This window comes from Anguilla rostrata, chromosome 18 (genome assembly GCF_018555375.3).
Source record: "Anguilla rostrata isolate EN2019 chromosome 18, ASM1855537v3, whole genome shotgun sequence".
NCBI lineage: Eukaryota > Metazoa > Chordata > Actinopteri > Anguilliformes > Anguillidae > Anguilla > Anguilla rostrata.
In genome coordinates this window covers 6,367,977-6,386,131 of record NC_057950.1, presented here as the reverse complement: position 1 = coordinate 6,386,131, position 18,155 = coordinate 6,367,977, and the positions used below count along the sequence as shown (strand labels likewise).

At 45.3% G+C, this 18,155-nt stretch overlaps 1 protein-coding gene across 1 annotated transcript in view; it reads left to right on the top strand.

The window, feature by feature from the left end:
* The window catches only part of ndst2a (N-deacetylase/N-sulfotransferase (heparan glucosaminyl) 2a), a 111,652-nt gene extending 98,723 nt beyond the window's left edge, over nucleotides 1-12,929 (top strand). Inside the window, exons 5-16 of the mRNA XM_064317440.1 lie at nucleotides 1,687-1,774; nucleotides 2,763-2,917; nucleotides 4,223-4,408; nucleotides 5,764-5,892; nucleotides 6,116-6,298; nucleotides 7,127-7,223; nucleotides 7,737-7,860; nucleotides 8,800-8,974; nucleotides 9,291-9,461; nucleotides 10,749-10,858; nucleotides 11,057-11,159; nucleotides 11,557-12,929. Of these exons, the coding sequence (XP_064173510.1) occupies nucleotides 1,687-1,774; nucleotides 2,763-2,917; nucleotides 4,223-4,408; nucleotides 5,764-5,892; nucleotides 6,116-6,298; nucleotides 7,127-7,223; nucleotides 7,737-7,860; nucleotides 8,800-8,974; nucleotides 9,291-9,461; nucleotides 10,749-10,858; nucleotides 11,057-11,159; nucleotides 11,557-11,682 (1,647 nt within the window). The 3' untranslated portion in view covers nucleotides 11,683-12,929. The remainder of the gene's footprint in view (nucleotides 1-1,686; nucleotides 1,775-2,762; nucleotides 2,918-4,222; nucleotides 4,409-5,763; nucleotides 5,893-6,115; nucleotides 6,299-7,126; nucleotides 7,224-7,736; nucleotides 7,861-8,799; nucleotides 8,975-9,290; nucleotides 9,462-10,748; nucleotides 10,859-11,056; nucleotides 11,160-11,556) is intronic.
* The last annotated feature ends 5,226 nt before the right edge of the window (nucleotides 12,930-18,155 follow it).

Sequence of the window (18,155 nt, the reverse complement as noted above, 5' to 3'; positions counted from 1 at the left end):
GACCTTCCCATGAAGAGCTCCAGAGAGAGCTGTGTGCTCACACAGAGAGCCTTTACGTGCTGGACCTTCCCTAAAGAGCTCCAGAGAGAGCTGGGTGGTCACGGAGAGCCTTTACATGCCGGACATTCCCATAAACAGCTCCAGAGAGAGCTGTGTGGTCACACAGAGAGCCTTTATGTGCTGGACCTTCCCTTAAATAGCTCCAGAGAGAGCTGTGTGGTCACACAGAGAGCCTTTACGTGCTGGACCTTCCCATAAAGAGCTCCAGAGAGAGTGTGGGGTCACACAGAGAGCCTTTACGTGCTGGACCTTCCCATAAAGAGCTCCAGAGAGAGCTGTGTGGTCGCACGGAGAGCCTTGTGTGTGCCGGACCTTCCCATAAAGAGCTCCAGAGAGAGCTGTGTGCTCATGGAGAGCTTTTACGTGCTGGACCTTCCCATAAAGAGCTCCAGAGAGAGCTGTGTGGTCGCACACAGAGCCTTTACGTGCCGGACCTTCCCATAAAGAGCTCCAGAGAGAGCTGTGGCTCCACGGAAGCCTTGTGTGCCGGACCTTCCCATAAAGAGCTCCAGAGAGAGCTGTGTGGTCGCACGGAGAGCCTTGTGTGTGCCAGTCCCCGCTGGGTGATCAGGTGCCACTTCCTGCTGACAGGACGGGGAGCTGTTTCCTCTCTGGGGAAAAATGAGCAACTCACTGTTTACATTCCAGCCTTCCTCACAAACACACACTCAGGTCACATGCATGCATACACACAACAAACACTCAAACGCTCACACGCACCGCTTCAAATAAATACTGACTCACACACGCATGCTTTCTCTCTCACACTCACACACACCGACACACTCTCACAGACACTCGCACACAAACAAACAGACACAGACTCACACACACACACACATACACTCGCACACAGACACACACACACACACACACACACACACACACAGACACACTCACACAGACACTTGCACACAGACAGACACACAGACACAGACTCACACACACACACATACATACACTCACACACACACACACATTCACACACACGTACGCTCCTCTGGAGCACAGGCGTGTGACTAATCTCTGCAGGAAACACACACACACGCAACGCAGGCCGTCCTCACACACCGCTCAGCTGAGGCCGATTCCTTCTGCTCATGCGTGTAATCTGTGCCCCGGTGTGTGTGTGTGTGTGTGTGTAAACGCCATTTCCCTCCTCCTTTCTGATCAAACGCAAACACGTTCTCCAGTTGGCTGTTCAATCTCTGCCAGCTGTAAATATAGTCATTATTTATTTTCACTTAATTGTGAGAAGTTCCTGCATCAGGAAAAGATTCTGTTAGGTAATTTGGCCCCAAGAGTCGGTGAGCGTGATTTGTACTTGTCCTATGCAATTTTCACTCTTCAGCTTATGTTTCATACTTAAAACACCTATGTTTAGTGTTGAATTATGCAGCAGCCATTGTAAAATTACTCCCAATTACCAGTTGGTGCTACAGCACCACCAAGTGGCCGTGTGAAGAAGGGCTTCACTGTTCAGGAATGCTGTTGAACACACAAGTTTGCTCTACTGTATATTTAAGTCAGTCCAGTTGAGATTTGGTAGAAATTTAGGTTTTTACCTGTTCCATTTGAGCGCTACATTTTCATGTTTATCTTCATTCCTATTTAATTTGTTCCCAGGCCCTGCTCAACACTCAAAACAAGCTGCGAACGCTGGTCCCCAATTTCACTTTCAATCTGGGCTTCTCCGGAAAGTTCTACCACACGGGTGAGTACAAGTGCAGTGCATCAGTGTTTTTAATCTTGTGTTTGGTTTTCATGTCCAAATAAAAACATTCCCTAGGTTTTTCCCCTCTCAGAGTACAGCATCTCTCTGGGCCTTTAAAACCCATCCAGGTCTGTCAGACGTTCTCAGTGCTCCCGGCAGTGCACAGGAAAGGTTCACTGTTTCTCCAGCGCTACAGTGTCACCTGCCGCGAGTTCTCAGGATCACCGTCAGCTTCAGACGGGTGTGAATGGTGTGATGGCGGCTAACGCTAGCACAGCGCTAGCCATGCTAACGGCACTGTGGCTCGTGTGACTTTATGCTGTAGAGTGTATAAGTGGAGTACTGAGTGTGTAAGTATATAAGCAGGTGTAGTGTAGGTGGGAGTGTGTAAGTGTATAAGCAGGTGTAGTGTAGGAGTGCTGTGTCTACACTGTAGAGTGTGTAAGTGGAGTACTGAGTGTGTAAGTAAGCAGGTAGAGGTGTAAAGTGTCCTGTGTCCTTATAGTGTGGAGTACTGGGTGTGTAAGTATATAAGCAGGTGCAGTGTGGAAGTGCTGTGGCTTTGTGCTGTGTAGTGTGTGAGTGGAGTACTGCTGGTTTTAATGCTTCCCCTGTAATCAGGACTGATTTAAACCTGGGACCCCAGGTGAGTTAAATCTCTGACCAATCAGTGGCATTAATCAATCAATGAGCTATCAGGTAGAAAGGAAAAGCTGGCAGATTTGAGTATCCCTGCTGTGCTGAGTGTGTGAGTATTGAGTGTGTGAGTACATGAGCAGTTTTACTATGTGAGTGCCGTGTCCTTACACAGTCATGTATGAGTGGAGTAGTGAGTATTGAGTGTGTGAGTACATGAGCAGGTTTACTATGTGAGTGCCGTGTCCTTACACAGTCATGTATGAGTGGAGCAGTGAGTGTGCATGTGTGTAATTGAGTGATGTTATGGTAAGGCTGATCTTGCCCCCCCCACCTCGCTGTCCCTCCCCAGGCACGGACGAGGAGGACCGGGGGGACGACATGCTCCTGAGGCACAGGAAGGAGTTCTGGTGGTTCCCCCACATGTGGAGCCACATGCAGCCCCACCTGTTCCACAACGTCACCGTGCTGGCGGAGCAGATGAGGCTCAACATGCTCTTCGCCCAGGTGAGGGGGGGTTGAGGTGTTCCTCACCTCCAGCTGCGATGGGGGGGGGCTCTGTTCTGCACACCCAGCAGCGATGGGGGGGCGGGGTCTCTTCTGCATCCCCAGCAGCGATGGGTGGAGGGGGGGGGGTGTTCTGCACCCCTGGCAGCGATGGGGTGGAGAGGGGGGGTTGGCTGTGTTCAACACCCCCAGCAACGATTACCTTTATTATACTGATGGGAATTTGTTTGGCACGATAGACCTTGTACATAAAAGCACAGAATAAAGACTGAGACAATTCAGCGCTCAACATTAGATATGAAAGTAACATTAGAAACAGGATATGGCCTTTATCCCTGAGAATATTGCCGTTAATTACGATTCGCTGCCACAAGGGAGCGATTTGACTCTGAAAAATCAATGACCAATTCATTAAATAAAAAATAATTATCTACGCGCTAATTGATGCAGAAATGATTATCTTGTCGCCGTAATAGATTTTGTCGGGTAAAAGGCCAGCCGAGGCGTCGGCGTTCGCAGGCTTGATCGGTTGATACGGTGGCTGAGACGCTTGTTTAACTGTGCGCTGGAGTTCTCAGCCAGCCCAAGCCCGTCGGGACCCGAACCCGACTCGGGCCAGGAATTTACGATAACCGATTCGGGCTGGGTCGGGTGCGGCCCACACCGTTTTAAAAAAAAAAGTCTGTGTTTATTTAACTCGCTTTTTATATGCGTCAGATGAAAGATTAAATGGGCCAAACCCCATTACAGAAACCATTACAGTCACCAAATACGGTTTTATTTCCTTTATTTCTAATTGTGAGATGAATCCAGGGCCTTTCTATGATAAGTTAACTGAATTTCAACTGAAGACTTTGCTCAGAGGCTGCAGGCAGAAGCATCTCTTTCCCCGATTTGTGTGCATGTTCTCTCTTCACAGTGCAGCGAAATTAAACGGTGCACCTGTTTTTGCAGTTTATTTCCTCAGTTAAAATCGATCTGTGAAACTGCATATTAAAAAAATATGGGGTAGTAAGAAGAGAAAACGGAATTGATAATTATATTTTTTTTAAAGAAAAAAAACCATGAAAACTTTCATCGATGAGTGTAATGTGTGGTTTACTGCAGGCCTACAGAGAGAGACCAAATTATCGCTATAGGTCTGTGGATATTAGGCTGAGTTATGACCAGTCTTAATGCGCCCCCTAGTGGTCAAAAGAATTACACTTTATTTACCTTGTCTGTTACCTGGCCTGTTGCGTTTGCCTGTAAAGTGCTTTCCATCCTCAGTCTGATAGTGACCCCCCTCCCCCCCTTTCCGCTCAGGAGCATGGGATCCCCACAGACATGGGGTACGCTGTGGCCCCCCACCACTCGGGGGTGTACCCCGTGCACAGCCAGCTGTACGAGGCCTGGAAGTCGGTGTGGGGGATCAGGGTGACGAGCACGGAGGAGTACCCCCACCTGAGACCCGCCCGCTACCGCCGCGGCTTCATCCACAGCGGGATCCAGGTGAGGCGCGTACGCCGCACACACACACACACACACACACACACACACACACACACACACACACACACACACACACACACACACACACACACACCACGCACACACACACACACACACACACACACACACACACACACACACACACACACACACACGTACACACACACACACACACACATACGCATACACATAATATACACGCACACATATAACACACACACACACTCACACACACGCACATACGCACGCACGCATACACACACAAACACACATACACCCATATAATACACATGCACAAATACATACACATAATACACACACATACTCATACACATGCATATATACATACACATAATACACACACATACTCATACACATGCACCAATACATACACATAATACACACACATACTCATACATACATACACAAATACACATACACATATGCACATACGTTTGCGCACACGTTTGCGCACACATACGCAAATACCCATACACACACGTACATATGTATACATACAGGCACACGACATATGGACACACACAAACATACTTGCTCGTGGATAATCAGTGTGAGAGAGGGTTAGGGTTAGGGTTAGGGTTATGCTCATACACATACACACACACACGCTCGCTCATGGATAATCACTGTGAGAGAGGTTGCTGTTCTCATTTGTTCTCACAAGCCCCTCAGGAGCCTCTCCTGGGGCAGAATATCAGCGCTCTAATGAGGGAGGGAAAGGGTTAAGCTGACCCCAGTACCGCTGCAGCCCATGGAAGTGCCGTTTGGCCAAACTCTGTGACTAGTTATTGATTCACACGGAAGGCCTTGTGCTCCTGGGAGTTCCTCTGATTGGCTGAGAGTCGCAAGTGATTAACACTGCAATCAGCTCCTGTGTTCGGAGCGGGAGGTAGTGCATTATGAGGCCCTGCCTGACCTTTGCTGGTACATGCAAATGTATTGATGTGATTTTTTTTTTCTCCAGTCAAGACTGTGGAGAGCACTGCGGCGGCTGGCTGAGAAAGGCTTTAAGAGTTTAATGTTCTCTTTCCGTCTGTCTCTCTCTTGCTCTGTCTGTGTGTGTCTGTGTCTGTGTATGAGGTGTGTGTGTGCATATGTGTGTGTATGCGTGCGTGTGTGTGTGCGTGTTTGTGTGTGTGTGTGTGTGTGCGGCTGGTGCTTTTTGGCTCACATATACTGTGTTGTCTTTTTGTGTGCATTTGTTTTTCTTATATGTACTGTATTATATGTCTATGTGAGCTATGCACCAGCGACAGACAAATTTCCATTATTGCCTGCATTAAATGGACAATAAAGTTTTGAATCTTGAATCCCGAATCTTGTGCCTCCTGCAGGTCCTGCCCAGGCAGACGTGTGGCCTCTTCACTCACACCATCTTCTATAATGAATACCCCGGCGGCTCCAGAGAGCTGGACAGGAGCATCAGAGGAGGGGAGCTCTTCCTCACCGTCCTGCTCAACCCTGTGAGTTCCAACGCTACCCAACACAACCCAACACAACCCGTCACAACCCAACATAACCCGACACGACCCGTCATGACCCATCATGACCCGACACACCTGACACAGCCCAACACGACCCAACACTGTGTGGGTTAAAATGTCCGCTAAAATAATTTAATACGAAATGCCTCACCCCCCCCCCCCCCATTCCGCACGCGCTCACTGGGCTGTGTCCCGTCTGCAGATCAGCATATTTATGACCCACCTGTCCAACTACGGGAACGACCGGCTGGGCCTGTACACCTTCGAGTCCCTGGTGAAGTTTGTGCAGTGCTGGACCAACCTGCGGCTGCAGACCCTGCCCCCGGTGCAGCTGGCCGACAAGTACTTCCACATCTTCCCCGAGGAGAGGGACCCCCTGTGGCAGGTGCGTGGAACTACACCAGCTCTCTGCTCCCCAATCGCTTGTTTCCGGTGGTTCTGGCTTGGGCACGTGGGCAGGCACATTGCAGAGAGAATCACTGGGAAACACCTGTTATGTACATGTAGTACTGACTTTCTGCACTGTGGAATATGAGGTAGCATGCTATGCAGCAGTGTAGTGCAATATGAGGTACTAGTAGCACACTATGCTGCAGTATAGCCAGGCACTGGGTAGAGATTGGCCTCCTGGTCTGATATCTAATACTGGTCTGGTATCCGTGCCAGTGACTTGTTGCCCAACTTCCTGGGCACAGCAGTAATACACTTTTCTTTTTTTTTGAGATATGCGATATTCATTGTATTCCATCAATGAAGTCCGTTCAGCAGATGTCTTGGAAAAGGCAGATTTTAACCCTCGACACTGTTTTAATTACTAACTTCTGTATTTTACCAGCTGGCTGTAGACTCTGCTTTGATGATGGTCTGTTTACAGGCACGCCGAGTTTTTGTCATTTGAAACTCCGCCAGCCTTCCCCTGATTCATTAATCCCCGTGTCTGTTATTTCTTGGATCAGCAGTTTCCCTCCCTGAATATGGGATAATAAGTCAAACTAGTATCGTTTTAATGTTTGTCAGATTTAACACTTTGACATTTCAGTAGTCAGCATTATTTTCTGTGCACTGACTGGTGTGTTTCTTCTGATTTGGGAGTATATATAACGCTTAGGAAGTTTTCTGGAAGAAGTCCTAAAATGGCTGCAGTTTTCAGACTGAACTCTGGGATGGGGTGGCAGTGGCTGAGCTTTTTTAGTGACTCTCTCTTCCTCTTCAGAACCCCTGCCATGACAAGAGACACAAGGACATCTGGTCGAAGGAGAAGACTTGTGACAGGCTGCCCAAGTTTCTGGTGATTGGCCCTCAGAAAACAGGTAATGCCCATCCACTGTTGTCCCAGCCAATTGCTGTAGTCCTTTTGTTAAGAAAATTAATTAATTAATAGATTTTCATGGATTACACCTAGATGGTGGTGGTTATGTGGATGATGGTGGTGTTTATGTTGATGATGGTGATGGTTATATTGATGATGGTGGTGGTTATGTTGATGATGGTTATATTGATGATGATGGTGGTTATGTTGATGATGGTGGAGGTTATGTTGATGATGGTGATGGTTATATTGATAATGGTAGTGGTTATGTTGATGATGGTTATATTGATGATGATGGTGTTTATGTTGATGATGGTGGCGTTTATGTTGATGATGGTGGAGGTTATGTTGATGATGGTGATGGTTATATTGATGATGGTAGTGGTTATGTTGATGATGGTTATATTGATGATGATGGTGGTTATGTTGATGATGGTGGAGGTTATGTTGGTGATGGTGAGGGTGATGTTGAAGGTGATGATGATGATGGCATGGCGGCGGTCTCTCCTCTCAGGCACGACGGCTCTGCACTCCTTCCTGACGCTCCACCCGGCCATCACCAGTAACTTCCTCAGCCCCGTCACCTTCGAGGAGATCCAGTTCTTCAACGGGCCCAACTACCACAACGGCATCGACTGGTGAGCTAATACTCCACCTCCACCTCCATCTCATCCTCCGTCCCTACCTCCATCCCTTCAGTTTCCTCCATCCCGTCCCCCACGTTCTCTCCACCTCACCTTTACCTCCACCCTCACCTCCTTCTCACCTGCAGCTCTTCCACCTCCATCTCGTCCTCCGTCCCATCTCCACTCCTACCTTCATCACCTCCATCCCTTCAGTCCCCTCCATCTCGTCCCCCATGTTCTCTCCACCTCACCTCTACCTCCACCCTCACCTCCGTTTCACCTGCAGCTCTTCGGCCTTCACCTCGCGCCCCTCTCTGCAGTGCTCAATGGCAGAGCCACTGAGGCGTAGGATTAGCCCCTCCTCCCCCCCCCCTCATCACCCTGTCACTGTGAGGGATGGACGTTGTCTTCCCCACTCCATTTACTGCAGACTAGAGCCCACAGTGGACTCCGGAATGTTCTGAATTAAAACGGTACATTCTGAAACGGCCCTCACCCCTGGGCCTGAGGAGGGGCCTTCTCTAAAGCGATCAGGGATGATGGATATGATGGGTCCTGTGACAGACGCAGCAGGTTTATCTGTGAGTGGGGGGGGGTTAGAGCACAGTGAGAGTGAGAACACACGATATCCGCCTCACACCGCTTCTGAAACCAGACTCTCTCTCTCTTTACCCCTCTCTACCTCTCCCTCGTTACCTCACTCGCTCCCACTCCTTCACTCTCTCATTCTCTCTTGCTCTCTCTCTCCATCTCTCCCATACTCTTATTCTCTTTCTCCCTCCATCTCACACCCACTCTCCCTCTCTTTTTCTCCCTCGCTCTCTCTCTATTTCTCACCCTCTCTCTCTCACCCTCTCTCTGTCCCTCTCTCTCTCCATCTATCCCTCTATTCCTCTCTCATCTCTTTCTCCCTCTCTCTCCATTTCTCACCACCTCTCTCTCTGTCTACAGGTATATGGACTTCTTCCCCTTTCCCTCCAACGCCAGCACGGACTTCATGTTCGAGAAGAGCGCCAACTACCTGGACTCTGAGGTGACCCCCCGCCGGGCAGCGGCCCTGCTTCCCCGCGCCAAGATCCTGGCGCTGCTCATCAACCCGGCCGACCGCGCCTACTCCTGGTACCAGGTGAGCCTGGGAAAACGGCACATTTGGGATTAAAGGTTTAGATTTGCGTACATAACCACAGATTAATGCAGTAGCTGAGGTTGGACTGGTTGGTTCTTGTATGTAAGTACGTAGCTGTGGCAGTGGAGGTGTTTTTTAAAAGGTATTGGTTTAACTATTCATATCTGTATTAGTTGTACACTTCTGCATAAATGTGTAACAAAATATGGTTGAGTTTGGGATTCCCTATAACACTGTGTGTGTCTGTGCGTGCGTGTGTGCGTGTTTGTGCATGTGTGTGCACGCATTGTGTGTGTGTGTGTGTGTGTACCCCCAGCACCAGCGAGCTCACCAGGACCCCGCCGCCCTTAACCACACCTTCCACCAGGTGGTGACGGCGGGGCCGTCGGCTTCCCCTGAGCTGCTCACCCTGCAGCGCCGCTGTCTGTCCCCTGGGACCTACGCCCTGCATCTGGAGCGCTGGCTCAGCCACTACCAGCCCAGCCAGGTACTGGAGCACTGCTACACCACACAGAGAGCCTATACCACTGCTACACCACACTGAGAGAGCCTATACCACTGCTACACCACACAGAGAGCCTGTACCACTGCTACACCACACAGAGAGAGCCTATACCACTGCTACACCACAGAGAGAGAGCCTATACCACTACTACACCACACAGAGAGAGCCTATACCACTGCTACACCACACAGAGAGAGCCTATACCACTGCTACACCACACAGAGAGAGAGCCTATACCACTGCTACACCACACAGAGAGCCTGTACCACTGCTACACCACACAGAGAGAGCCTATACCACTGCTACACCACACAGATAGAGAGCCTATACCACTGCTACACCACACAGAGAGAGCCTGTACCACTGCTACACCACACAGAGCCTATACCACTGCTACACCACACAGATAGAGAGCCTATACCACTGCTACACCACACAGAGAGCCTGTACCACTGCTACACCACACAGAGAGAGCCTATACCACTGCTACACCACACAGAGAGAGCCTATACCACTGCTACACCACACAGAGAGCCTATACCACTGCTACACCACACAGAGAGAGCCTATACCACTGCTACTCCACACAGAGAGAGCCTATACCACTGCTACACCACAGAGAGAGAGAGCCTATACCACTGCTACACCACACAGAGAGAGCCTATACCACTGCTACACCACACACAGAGCCTATACCACTGCTACTCCACACAGAGAGAGCCTATACCACTGCTACATCACACAGAGAGCCTATACCACTGCTACACCACACAGAGAGAGCCTGTACCACTGCTACACCACACAGAGAGCCTGTACCACTGCTACACCACACAGAGAGAGCCTATACCACTGCTACACCACACACACAGGCTATACCACTCCTATACCACAGAGAGAGAGCCTATACCACTGCTACACCACACAGAGAGTCTGTACCACTGCTACACCACACAGAGAGTCTGTACCACTGCTACACCACACAGAGAGCCTATACCACTGCTACACCACACAGAGAGAGCCTGTACCACTGCTACACCACACAGAGAGCCTATACCACTGCTACACCACACACACAGGCTATACCACTCCTATACCACAGAGAGAGAGCCTATACCACTGCTACATCACACAGAGAGAGTCTGTACCACTGCTACACCACACACAGAGCCTATACCACTGCTACACCACTCAGAGAGAGCCTGTACCACTGCTACACCACACAGAGAGAACCTGTACCAGCTTGACCTCTGACCCCTGTCCCCCCCCCAGCTGCTGATAGTGGACGGTTCCCAGCTGCGCTCCAACCCTGCGCTGGTCATGGAGGGAGTCCAGCGGTTCCTGGGGGTCACGCCCATCTTTAACTACACCCAGGCGCTGACGTGAGTCCCCCCCCAACTGCCCCCCCCCCGCCACGCTCCACCGTCCCTACTGTTCTCCTACCACAGGGCATGCTGCTACTCTCTCTCTGGGACTAACACTCCCTCCCTCTCTCCCACACATGCTCCTACTTTCCACTCCTTCATATTAATGTACACACTCTCATCGCTCACACACACTCACAGTCTGTCCCGTTGCAGGTTTGACGAGAGCAAAGGATTCTGGTGCCAGAAGCAGGAAGGGGGACGTTCCAAGTGTTTGGGAAAGAGCAAAGGCAGGAAGTACCCGGACATGACGCCCGAGGTAAGGTCTCTCCACTACGCACGTTTTAATAATAATTATGAGCAATAAAATACGGTGATTTGCATATGTTTATCATAAAAACCCATTATATTACAGGAGCCGTCAACTGTATGAAGTTTAATTTTCCCAGGGCCTGCTACAATTCAGCTTATCTAATAGCTGTAATTTGTATACGGCACTATACATTGTGTGAGTGCTTTGAGCACTTTACCATGGCACATAAGCGAATGCATGGGCATTAAGCATTAGCATTAATGGAGTCATATCTCACACTTATTTCCTCTCAGTGGCAGGGTTGTGATGCGTGGTGTCTGTCTGTGCGGTTCTCAGCGTGAGCGCGGTCACGGTCGTGGTCGCGGTCGCGGTCGCGGCTGATTTTGCGCTTCCCTCCCCTCAGGCACGGGCCTTCCTGGCGGAGTTCTACCGCGAACACAACATGGCGCTGCTGAAGCTGCTGAACCGCCTGGGCCAGGCGCTGCCCACCTGGCTGAGGGAGGAGCTGCAGAGCACCAGCTGGAGCTGAGAGCGGACCGGACCCGGACCGCACCAGGACCGCACATCAGGGGGCGCGAGGAATTTGGGGGCCGGCTCGGGGAGTTTTTGGGGCGGCTCACCCACCGCCCGACACGAACCGCTGCAGAGGAGCCAGACGTGCTTCATCCCGTCAGAGCAAAGATTCATGGGAAATGGATTCATGGGGGGGGGGGGAGCGGGGGCGTTTTGTAATGAAAGGGCTTTGCTGGTGGAGCTTTCAGAAAGACTGAAAATGTAAATTCCCCCCCCCCACCCCCCCAAATAAATATGGACAGCTTTGTCCATCTGCCATTGGCTGGACTTTCCAGGACATTTTCCAGTACCGTGATTGGACAGTACCTGAACACGCCCCCATCACCGTCCGCCCCATTCACCCCAAGTGATGCCGGCCAATCAGGGCTTGGCCAGATGCAAAACATGAACCCGGCTGATAGGATGAACTGGAGCCCTTCAGCTTGGCCACGCCCCTGTGTCTGTCATTTCTTCAGAAGAATTGATTGTAAAGCGTTGTACATTTTTACGGAGCGTTGTATATTTTGGGGCGGGGCTGGGGTGGGAGCGGGACTCGGAGTGTGAGGTTACACACGGTGTGTGAGGTGCTCCTCTCCTCCTCACAGAGGACCCTGCGTACAGGCCAGTGTGGGATACACTCACCACTATCAGATACACACGCGCACGCGTGCACACACGCACACATCTACCTGCTGCCACTCTCTGAGCCAGACACCCTCTCAAGAGAACAAGGACACGTACTGGACTTTTGCATACATACTGCGCACAGACACACACACACACACCACAGGCACACACACTTCAAACCCCCCCTACACACACTCACACACACACACGAACACACCACAAACCCCCCCCCCCCCCACCGCACACACATACACACACACACACACACACACACTCTGCCACTTTATGACAGGCACACACTCAAATGCGTATACATGTGTACCTGGACTTACTGGACTCAGGCCCAGGTGTGTGCTGTTTGGTCTTAAGGAGCTGCATTGACAGAGTGCAGACCAGGGCTCTCCACTCTCCAGACAGATGAGCTGAGCTGCTGGGGGTCGGAGGGTTGGGGGAGGGGAGGGGGGGTGGTCTGTTGTAGGAGGAGCTGCTGTCTTGGTATTTTGTTTATTTTGTAAAGACTGTCTTAAAGCTAAGGAGGAAGAAAACGGAACATTACCAACACAGTATGGTTGCTAATAAAAGCATAGGAAGGTCAAAGTGCTGTGAGCTCTTGTTTTTTTTGGGTTTTTCCCCCCCACTAGGAGCCGAGGCATACGGAGCTGAAGGGTGACATCATCGGGGTGTGATGTCAGAATGGCTCTCTCACTACCGCAGGAAATGGAATCCTATTAACCATCGAGAGATTCTGGAGTGTCTTAGGTTTACACAGTCCATTTACAGTTGGTCCATTAGGTGTCTGCTGGAGTATGTTTGGCATGTGCTGTGCGTGAAGCTGACACAAATGTGTGAAGTTTTCTGGTGGTAAATGTGTTATCCGTTCTTGCATACACTCATTTTCCCAGTCAGTGCGATTTAAATCCTCATTCCCTCTAACACTGAGGTCACACTGACTGCGGGTCATTTATGGGAGAAGCCCAGGCAAAGTTTGCCTTCAACATTACATTACATTACAGGCATTTAGCGGACGCTCTTATCCAGAGCGACTTACACAGTTTTTTTTACACAGCATTTTACATTTGCATCCATTCATACAGCAGGATGAAAAGAGTGTCAGCGCATGATCTTCTGGCAGATGCCAACCTGGATGTTCCGTGGATTCAGGTATCCCATAATGCACTTTGACCAAGCAGGAAACGCACAACTGCAGTGCCATGGACTCTACACGGTGATAACGCGTCACCACAAAGGTCGCTATGTAATACTTCTGGTGAAACTGGGAGGTTCTCGGTGTTACACAAACATTGCTATTTTGTAATGCATCTAGAATCCACCTGGTAATGGCTTTGTACTGAGGGTTTTGGGGGACAGAAGTCTTCGACGGGGAATCTTCTGCACTGCCGTTGCTGTGAATTTTTAATAAAAAATATTAAAAAGAGTAAAAATACGTTTGCATGCTGTGTGCATACAGCATGCAGAGAGAGGCAGAGCAGCATCCCAAACGGTGCCCCCCACCACCGGATAAATCGCTGCGGAAAAAAATGTTAAATAGACAGATCTTGTTCATTAATCACAGAGCCCAACAGCTAGCAAGAGACTTGACCTCGATTGCAGTGCCTTTGAAGTATTTAATTACCCGAAGACCTTGACTGGTGGCAAAAACACGGCCTAGAGGCAAGACGACTTAATAAATACCCATCCTGCCTTTAAAATTCTGTTAGCACAGACAGATAATGTGCGCTGAAGAATATAATTGCCCTAATAAACACAATATGAGTCGTTTTGACATCTGAGCATGCATTGCATAGCCATTCCATACCTTTATCTTTTCAGGAACAGAACTACGGAGGCTACACTGCAGGATGAAAACCAATAGCTCCAAAAATCAAATGGCCAGATTATAGTTGCGAAATACCTAAAAGAGCATGCAGAGTTATGAGAAAAGGTCTTGCAGATAGATGAGAACAAGATTCACTTGTTTCAGAGTGATGGAGAGAGCAAAGTGTGGAGGCCAAATGGAACTACCGAAGACCCAGAGCATCCCCATCATCTGTGAAACGTGCTGGCGGCGAATCTATGGTTTACGGTTTATGGTATTATAAAATTATAAAGTTCAGCCAAATGAATTATGTTTAACACCCATGGTGAAATAATCGAATGATGTGATTGAAGACATTTTTGGTGAGTTATTGGTATCAGTCAATGAAAGTCAGCAAAATAAAAAAATACTTTTGTCACTTACATCATTTTTTTCATTTAGATAAATAGGAAATCATCTTAATTTCTTAGCCATGATTAAATAATAAAAAAATAATAATGAGGTTGAAGACATTTATGATGAGAAATATGGTTCAGTGGAAAATCAGCAAAATACATAAGACTATAGTCTTATGTCCAAAATGTGAAAAAACATCTAAAATTCTAAAAATGTAATTTTTGCATTCATAATGATGAGGAACCATGTTTATTTAAGACCCATGGAGAAATAAATTAACAGAAAAGTGTTTGGAGGCATTTATGGATAATAATTGATTTCAGTGGAAAATCAGCAAAATACATAAGACTATAGTCTTATGTCCAAAACGTGGAAAAACTTCAGAAATTCTAAATATGTAATATTTGCATTCAGAATGACAAGGAATTCTGTTTATTCAATACCCATGGCGAAATAAATAAATAAAAAGCAGTTTGGAGGCATTTATGGTGAATAATTGATTTCAGTGGAAAATCAGCAAAATACATAAGACTATAGTCTTATGTCCAAAACGTGGAAAAACTTCAAAAATTCTAAATATGTAATATTTGCATTCAGAATGAAGGGAAATCATGTTTATTCAACACCCCTGGTGAAAGAAATGAACAGAAAAAGTTTGGAGGCATTTAGTGCTAATAATTTTCAGTGGAAAATCAGCAAAATACATAAGACTATATCTTATTCCAAAACGTGAAAAACTTCAGAAATTCTAAATATGTAATTTTGCATTCAGAATGAGGGAATCATGTTTATTCAACACCCATGGTGAAAAAATAACAGAAAACTGTTTGGAGGCATTTATAGTGCCTAATAGTTTTCAGTGGAAAATCAGCAAAATACATAAGACTATAGTCTTATGTCCAAAACGTGGAAAAACTTCAAAAATTCTAAATATGTAATATTTGCATTCAGAATGAAGGGAAATCATGTTTATTCAACACCCCTGGTGAAAGAAATGAACAGAAAAATGTTTGGAGGCATTTATAGTGCCTAATAGTTTTCAGTGGAAAATCAGCAAAATACATAAGACTATAGTCTTATGTCCAAAACGTGGAAAAACTTCAAAAATTCTAAATATGTAATATTTGCATTCAGAATGACAAGGAATTCTGTTTATTCAAACCCTGAGAAATAAACAAAAAATGTTTGGAGGCATTTATGTAATATTGATTTCAGTGGAAAATCAGCAAAATACATAAGACTATAGTCTTATGTCCAAAAGTGAAAAACTCAAAATTCTAAATATGTAATATTTGCATCAGAATGAAGGAATCATGTTTATTCAACACCCTGGGAAGAAATAAAAAAAAGTTTGGAGGCATTTATGCAATAATTGTTTCAGTGGAAAATCACAAAATACATAAGACTATAGTCTTATGTCCAAATGGAAAAAACATAAAATTCTAAAATGTAATTTTGCATTCAGAATGATGGGAATCTGTTTATTCAATACCCTGGAGTAAATAAATAAAAAGCAGTTTGGAGGCATTTATGGATAATAATTGATTTCAGTGGAAAATCACCAAAATACATAAGACTATAGTCTTATATCCAAAACGTGAATAAACTTCAAAAATTCTAAATATGTAATATTTGCATTCATAATGAAGGGAAATCATGTTTATTCGACACCCCGGTGAAAGAAATGAACAGAAAAATGTTTGGAGGCATTTATAGCAATTAATTGTTTTCAGTGGAAAATCAGCAAAATACATAAGACTATAGTCTTATATCCAAAATGTGAAAAAACATACAAAATTCTAAATATGTAATTTTTGCAATCAGAATGACACGGAATTATGTTTATTCAACACCCATGGCGAAATAAATAACTAAAAAGCAGTTTGAAGGGATTTATGGAAAATAATTGATTTCAGTGGAAAATCACCAAAATACATAAGACTATAGTCTTATATCCAAAACGTGAAAAAACTTCAAAAATTCTAAATATGTAATATTTGCATTCATAATGATGAGGAACCATGTTTATTTAACACCCATGGGGAAATAAATAAATAAAAAGCAGTTTTGAGGCATTTATGGATAATAATTGATTTCAGTGGAAAATCACCAAAATACATAAGACTATAGTCTTATGTCCAAAATGTGAAAAAACATAAAAAGTTCTATATATGTAATTTTTGCATTCATAATGATGAGGAACCATGTTTATTCAATACCCATGGGGAAATAAATAAATAAAAAGCAGTTTTGAGGCATTTATGGTGAATAATTGATTTCAGTGGAAAATCAGCAAAATACATAAGACTTATATCCAAAACGTGAAAAAACATAAAAAATTCTAAATATGTAATTTTTGCATTCAGAATGATGTGGAATTCTGTTTATTCAATACCCATGGCGCAATAAATAAATAAAAAGCAGTTTGGAGGCATTTATGGATAATAATTGATTTCAGTGGAAAATCACCAAAATACATAAGACTATAGTCTTATATCCAAAATGTGAAAAAACATACAAAATTCTAAATATGTAATTTTTGCAATCAGAATGATGTGGAATTCTGTTTATTCAACACCCATGGCGAAATAAATAACTAAAAAGCATTTAGAGGCATTTATGGATAATAATTGATTTCAGTGGAAAATCACCAAAATACATAAGACTATAGTCTTATGTCAAAAATGTGAAAAAACATAAAAAGTTCTATATATGTAATTTTTGCATTCATAATGATGAGGAACCATGTTTATTCAATACCCATGGGCAAATAAATAAATAAAAAGCAGTTTTGAGGCATTTATGGTGAATAATTGATTTCAGTGGAAAATCAGCAAAATACATAAGATTATAGTCTTATGTCCAAAATGTGAAAAAACATAAAAAATTCTAAATATGTAATTTTTGCATTCAGAATGACAAGGAATTCTGTTTATTCAATACCCATGGCGAAATAAATAACTAAAAAGCAGTTTGAAGGGATTTATGGATAATAATTGATTTCAGTGGAGAATCACCAAAATACATAAGACTATAGTCTTATATCCAAAACGTGAAAAAACTTCAAAAATTCAAAATATGTAATATTTGCATTCATAATGATGAGGAACCATGTTTATTCAACACCCATGGGGAAATAAATAAATAAAAAGCAGTTTTGAGGCATTTATGGTGAATAATTGATTTCAGTGGAAAATCAGCAAAATACATAAGACTATAGTCTTATATCCAAAACGTGAAAAAACTTCAAAAATTCTAAATATGTAATATTTGCATTCAGAATGAAGGCAAATCATGTTTATTCAACACCCCTGGTGAACGAAATGAACAGAAAAATGTTTGGAGGCATTTATAGCAATTAATTGTTTTCAGTGGAAAATCAGCAAAATACATAAGACTATAGTCTTATGTCCAAAATGTGAAAAAACATAAAAAATTCTAAATATGTAATTTTTGCATTCAGAATGATGTGGAATTCTGTTTATTCAATACCCATGGCGAAATAAATAAATAAAAAGCAGTTTGGAGGCATTTATGGTGAATAATTGATTTCAGTGGAAAATCACCAAAATACATAAGACTATAGTCTTATATCCAAAACGTGAAAAAAC